Source organism: Platichthys flesus, chromosome 22 (genome assembly GCF_949316205.1).
Source record: "Platichthys flesus chromosome 22, fPlaFle2.1, whole genome shotgun sequence".
NCBI lineage: Eukaryota > Metazoa > Chordata > Actinopteri > Pleuronectiformes > Pleuronectidae > Platichthys > Platichthys flesus.
Genome location: NC_084966.1, coordinates 7,749,837 through 7,756,490, shown reverse-complemented (window position 1 = coordinate 7,756,490; position 6,654 = coordinate 7,749,837). Strand labels below are relative to the sequence as shown.

The following is a 6,654-nucleotide window of genomic DNA, read 5'->3' as shown; positions in this document are numbered from 1 at the left end:
GCAGCATTTGACACCATAGATCATAAGATCTGCTACAGAGACTGGAACAACCTGTAGGAATAAAGGCAAAAGGCATTAGGCAAGTTTAAATCACATTCAGATTTTTGGATTATTAATTATTACTTTATTAATTCTAACATGACTCCTTCATGCACAGTCAAGTTAATCATGGAGTACCACAAGGTTCTGTCCTTGAACCGATACTCTTCACCTTATATGTAGGCTCCCTTCAGGCATCATCATCATCAGAGAGCACCACATACACTTCCATTGTTTCACAGACGACACCCAGCTTTACACATCTATGAAGCCTGATGAATCTGATCACTTAGTACAAGTTCAGGAATGGCTCAATAACACCAAGGCCTGAATCACCAAGAACTTCTAAAGGTCTGAACCCCGCCTCTGCATGATTCTAAATAATGCTACAAACTGGGAAGGGGACTGAAGAAAAAGTATCAATAATTCAGTTGAAATAGAGACTGCCTTCTAAAAGATTGAAACTTTGCACATTTACCTTAAATTTTTGTTAATCAAATCAAAATTTCAATCAGGTACAAATTTAGATATGTTTTCAAACAACTAAATAACTGTTTAAATTAGTTTTACAGATTCTAGCCCTCTATGGCGTGAATAACAGTCTTCCACAACTGGCTCTTTTCCACCAATTCATATATGCTTAAAATGGCAGATATGGATCATTGACATCTTTAACATAGAGCAAAGTATAAATTGGACAATAATCTTCATTTATCAATGCTCATAACAATTACCCATGCAGGGCCTGATGTCCCATCTTCACCCCCCAACAGTAGTTCCAACTTTTAAATAAAAAAACATCTAAATTAATCAAACAGAACTTAAACTTCACATTTGAAAAGCTGCAACGGTTAAATGTTTGTTGTTTTGCATAAGAAATTACCTAAGTGGCCAATTTAGTTTATAGTTAATCTAATTATCATTTAAACAGTTTTAACGCATCCTAAAGACATAGTTCACAGAAGAATAACAATTCATTCATCATCTACTCACCACTGTGCCGATGGAGAGGTGGGTGAAGTGTTTGAGTCCAGGAAACACCTGTGGAGTTTCAGGGGTAAGCAGCGTTGCAGCCAAATCCAACACAATTAAAGTAAATGGTGACAGATTCTTCAAACAAAAAAAACTGAAAGAAACCCAACAACCCTCCAATAAACTGATGTGGTGCCCCCCAAGTGTCTGAAAATCCCAATATTCAAACTTGACTCAAAAGGCATCATTTACACCATGTTTTTATCCTAAATGTCAGTTAGCGGAAATAGCGAAGCTAGAAAAATAAGTTATTCTACCACGCCCTACAAGGACCCTTGTGTGCAGTGTGTTCATGTGCGAAAGTGACCCCAGACGAGGATAAGAGCGGACATTCAGACTAATAACATGGTGTAAATGACGCCTTCTGAGTCGAATATGAATGTCGGGACTCACGGACACTTGGATGACCACACAGGAGCAATGAAGGTCAAGCCGTGGTTTCTCCCTTTTGTTTTAATGAATGAAGAAACTGTCACCAAATTACATCAATTGTATTGAAATTGACTGCAACACCGTTTACCCCTGAAGCTCCAAGAGTGTTTCCTGGACTCAAACCCTTCACCCACCCCTCCGTCAACACAGTGGTGAGTAGATATTGATTGAATCCTCATTTTTCTGTGAACTATCCCTTCAAAAAAGGTCAAAAGTACTTCATATTGTGTGAAAATATTAAAATTTATAAAGTAATTACTGCTGTCATGTAAGTAGATAACATGCATTATTTAAAGTAGCATGAAGATAATGCTAAAAACTGGGCAGGGGCCTGAATAGAAATTAACCAAAATTTAGTTGAAATAGCTGGTATCAACCTGTAGAGGGCAGTCTCTATGCACATGTACCATAAAAAAAAGGGTGTACATCAATTTTTGTATACCAAAATTTTTACATAAATTAAATGACTAAATTTGTTTTCAGATGAAGTTTAATTCTAATATTCCTAGAATTACTTTTACATTCTTTAACCCTAACCCTTTAATATATGAAACTATACATTATTAGGTCACTGACAGAGTAGCTTCTATGCCGGTCTATTTAATAAATAGGAAAAATATTGAGGTCATTTCAGAAGTGCCCAAAAACAGAGGGAGGTTCAAACCAGCCACAAGGCCAAAGACACAAGCAATTTGTACATAATCCATTACCCACAATTCCCTGGGCCAGGATCCCGGCTGTCTGCTTGGACCGGGTGCGTAAACAAGATCTGATTTCTAAAATTGACGTACTTGAGGTAACAATCCCATGCCTGGACTCTCGCAAGGCAGTTCAGAGCTCCAGGTTTGGCAAACACGAGCAGAGAAACTTGGAGCCACGAAGGAGAACGGGGGGGGGGGGGGTTTAAAAGAAAAAACTAGTCTATGGAGCCAAAACTGAACCCTTTACAGAACAAACTCTCGCTCCAAATATGTTTTTTTGGAGGTAAAGCGAGTTTATTGATAGACTATTAAACTTAATAGCAGGATGTGGAATGCCTGCTTCCTGCCCTGTGCTTGTATTACTCTGGTCTTGGCCGGGTCAGCATACTTGACCATCAGATAAAATGTGTTTGCAGAGTTGTTGTAAAAGGGTAAAAAGGAGAAACCTCATGTCAGGTTCGGGGGGGGGGGGGGGGGGGGGGGGGATATTCAAGGGTCGAAACCTGAGCTGTAACAAATATATAAAATATAACTTTTTGCAGGTAAAACAGATGCAACTCCAGCAATACCTGGCGACCACGAGTCACTTCAAATTTAATTTGTTACCCAAGAAGGTGCCTGGAAACATTCCAGCTGTCAGCACTGGTCTTTTCCTCCGCTTCAGAGGCAGAGTCGTTATTTTTCCCTCTTCGCCACTCAGGCCGATTGATTGGGAGTTAATGCAAGATTAACAGCGGTACGCCCACGCTGCCGCTCGGCCGGCTAATAAATACTGGGGGGGGGGAATAGCGGCGGTGCTTGTTACTCATTGCCGAAAACGCCAGGAAGGAGAGAAGAGGTGTGATAAAAAGTAATGTCCGCTGGCCCAGAGAGAAATTAGAAACAGCTCATAAACTCACAATTAAAATGCTCTTTGCATTAGCACATGCTGGTCTATGATTAGTTGGATTTCTTATTTAAATAAAGAGAACAACCGGTTGTTACATGAGCTAAATTTGTAAAAATAGCACAGAGGACTTAAATTTAACAATTGATTAATCACAGATGGTCATGTCATCATGATGACCTTTGACCCCACTTTACAGACTGCTTCAAATCTATGATTTCCTCACGACTGCATTAATTTCACTCTTAAAAGACGCTTACCATTACTTTATTGTGCACAGTGAAAAGGCCAACAGGTTCCTAAAATAATACAAACACAATTATTAGACTGAAGTCAACATGTAAGCTAAGTAGGGTATTCGCTCATAAAGCAAAGTGCTGGATAAATTAAAAGTTAACCTGAAAGTATAGAAAATACTTAAATAAAGGAGTTATGGGATCATCGATGTTGTGAAGAATTATCCACGAGCATTTGTGATATTTCTCGACCTTCAGCTCTTGCTCGCGAGCCTCTTCGATCTTCTCGGACCAGCGTTCTGTGCCTCCTCTCCAGCACCAGGTGGCGCCACGGCAGCTTTCCTCCGGCAGCGTGACGGAGCGGCCGGCTGCAACGCCGACTGGACCTCCGCGGATTTCACTTTACTTTGATTCTTCGCTGGAGCTGTGGCAAGTGCAGCAGGAGGAGGTTTTCTCCTCCCTCGCACGGCTTGAACAGGCACTTCCTGCTCCTCGACTTTCTTCTTTGGACCTTTGACGGACTTGTCTTCAGACTTCTGTTTTGTCTGCTTGGTTGCTGATGGAGCTTCATTCGTGCTCTTACTCGCACGATCCTCTTTCAAAGTGGCCTGATTCTCTGTACGTTTGCTCCTTGTTGATTTTCTTTGGTTTGTCGGGTCTTGCAACTTCTCCTTTTTTCTTTCCAGTCTGCGATTTCTCCCTTGAAGTTCCCCAGAGGTCGTTTTCACTGCTTCTTTCTCTTTGGTTTCTCTGTGGGTCTTGATCTGCATCTGAAGAAGTTTGTAGGCCTCCTGTGAAACCACATTTCCTCCTTACTGGATGCAAAACCAATTGAAGTCAGTTTTACTTGTTTTTCCATTCTCACCTCTTCTTGAGCAAGCTCACGCGTCAGGTCAGATACCTGGCTCATCATGCCGTGAATCTTCCGCTAAAACCAAGTTTTATAAAAGTCAAAAAATGATTTGACGCGAGTAAAATCTCGAGCAAAGTGTTTCTGCTCTCACCTGTTGGGATGCAATTCGCTTTTCAAGCTGTCCTCTCTCTTTAGCTTCTTCCTTTCTCCTATCACACGTTTGTTGAAGTTAGAATTAAAGTTTTCCGTGGATATCGACAACGATGGGAAAAATGTATCCAGTAGAAAATCTACAAGTAACCAGTGTTAAAAGGAAAATCTTGGCAGCGCTAAACATTTTTTTTAGAACAGCGGTAAAATTTTGTGAGAGCGCATGAAGGCACCAGAGCCAAAAATAAAACACAGATTTGTTCAAGGTTGGTTGTACGTTTAGGCAACTTAAATATTTCCTTCACAGGAGTTGAAAAGAATATCTTGACAGCTCGTAAAATTGATAGATGGAAGCAGAAAAAGTAGCTTATCTGTGCAAGCCGGTCATTACTTGTCCTCCACCATCTTCTCCAGACAAGCGAGCTCGACTCTCTTCTCGTCCGTGGCTCTCAGGACGTTTTTCTCCGTTACCAGGGCCAGGAGAGACTTGGCATCGAGGTCCGTCAGGTCGAGCGTGGGCGAAGTCATTTGGAGGACCACCGTCACCCACTCGGCGAGCTCTTCACAGGACGGGAACTGGAGGAAGAAACAGACATTACTACTCTTCTTCATGTTCAAGGAGCCTGATGTGGGCTCTGGTTATACCTTGTTTATTGCATTTGAAACACAAACCCACCTTGTTGAGTTCAGCATGCGCTACGTCCCTGGTAGCACACGCCTGTTTCAGGGCCGCCATTTCTTTTTTCAATGCCCGCTGCGCCTCTTCCAGGTTTCCCTGAAGACAGAAAAGGACGACTTCGATCAATGAGCGACTAGAGGACGTGATAGCAGTCGAGCAGCTGTGAGAGATAAGGATATTTACCTGCAGTTTTCCAATAAGCTTCTCTTCTGTCACCTTTCTGATGAACTCCAAGTCGCCCGGTAGCGGCTGATAACCCTTCATCCCTCTCAGCATGGAGTCAGGGTACAAGTGCTCTGGGGAGTTTTCTGGACAGACAAGAACATTTAAAAAACAGAAGGAATCAATTAAAACACAGCAAAAGCAACCCTGCAGTAACGACTGCAGCTTTACAAGCATTTGAGTGAGAGTCGCCGTCGTAAACTTTAATCAGTGGATGTCATTATCCTGCAGTGTGAAGCACATTAAGTTAATAAATTCGACTCATTATGATTATATTACACCCCGAGAGCTTGTTTTCCCAGGAAATACTTTATTTACCCATGTGATGTGCAAGGAAACTTTGAGAAGAGCAGTGTGTTGTTAAAACAATCAGAAAATAGTTCCACAAGAGCAGTTTGGAAAAAATCTGAGCTGGCGTAATCACTTTAAATAAACATAATTTCTGGGATTTAATGTTAACTTGCATCACTTTCAATCCAATATAGAGGATTTATATTATCGTCAAATCTCCAATCCTGTTCATTTGCCATTCGTTATCATGCAAATATTGGAAAGAGGTGTTTTAAATACTTTGAATTTATAAATATATGGTAGCATCTTCATAAGTTGGGAAATTGGCTCCTCTGAGGAACATGTGGGTGCAGAGACCATTTCTGTACCTGTTCTCGTCTCAGGGTTGTTGATATCAAACATCCCCTTCTCGTCAGGGTTACTTTCCTCTCTGCTCCCTGCCTGTGGAAAAGTGAGAGGACGACAGATGAAATCATGTGCACGAGGAGAAAAGTAAAACAAAAGGACATCTCCACACGCACCTCCATGTTCTGCTGTGGCTCCACCTCATCTTCATTGTCCTCAGCACAGAAACTCAAGTGTCTTACTACGTCCACGTGACGAGGGGGGGTCCTCTGGAGCTGTCGACCTGATGGGATGCGATTCCCTTTGTGGTCAAACTGTCTCTCCGACATACCTGGGGTTTGTCTTGACTTCAAGAAGCAGGATGACCCCCAGGTTTATGGACACGCTGCCTGTTTGCTCCTCCCTCCTCCTCATCACTGCTTCATCATTTTCACCTGAAGCCGATGACTACTTATTCTCCTTCCCACCAGAAGATGGAGACAGATTCATTTGAACTTAAACCTCACATTTTATATTGAGGCCTCGAGGGCAGTATAATCATTCAAATGCACTTTTTTAATGAATTAAAATAACATAATTGGAAGTTAATAACGACAAATAGATTTTTATTTCAAGTAATGGGTAAAAAAAAAAACGGCCAGAATCACATCAACACTGTCAGACACAGAGTCCACATTCATCAGTGATGTGATATCAAACAAGTGCCACATTCTGCAATAACCAGTCCTGCGGGTCAGACAGACAGGCAGGCAGATAGACAGGCAGGTGTCAAGACAGACACACGGGTC

The 6,654-nt window shown here is 41.8% G+C and overlaps 1 protein-coding gene across 2 annotated transcripts; it reads right to left on the bottom strand.

The window, feature by feature from the left end:
- Window positions 1-3,341: 3,341 nt before the first annotated feature.
- On the bottom strand, window positions 3,342-6,320 carry si:dkeyp-34c12.1 (uncharacterized protein LOC570187 homolog). Of its 2 annotated transcripts, none has more exons than XM_062380963.1 (8): window positions 6,043-6,320; window positions 5,890-5,962; window positions 5,192-5,316; window positions 5,006-5,104; window positions 4,721-4,905; window positions 4,331-4,388; window positions 4,192-4,254; window positions 3,342-4,096 (listed from the first exon to the last, which is right to left on the bottom strand). In XM_062380963.1, exons 1-8 carry the CDS (start codon window positions 6,193-6,195, stop codon window positions 3,581-3,583), a joined length of 1,272 nt encoding a protein of 423 aa, XP_062236947.1. In that variant the 5' UTR covers window positions 6,196-6,320; the 3' UTR covers window positions 3,342-3,580. The 2 variants fall into 2 exon arrangements, with proteins under 2 accessions (XP_062236947.1, XP_062236946.1); XM_062380962.1 differs by having other exon boundaries at window positions 3,342-4,117; window positions 6,043-6,311.
- Between the last annotated feature and the right edge of the window lie 334 nt (window positions 6,321-6,654).

Coding starts and splice junctions, on each gene's coding strand:
- si:dkeyp-34c12.1 (XM_062380962.1), bottom strand. CDS start 6,195: ATGTCGGAGAGACAGTTTGACCACAAAGGGAATCGCATCCCATCAGGT. Junction 5,317..5,889: donor CAACCCTGAGACGAGAACAG/GTACAGAAATGG, acceptor TTGTCTGTCCAG/AAAACTCCCCAGAGCACTTG. Junction 5,105..5,191: donor AGCTTATTGGAAAACTGCAG/GTAAATATCCTT, acceptor TTCTGTCTTCAG/GGAAACCTGGAAGAGGCGCA.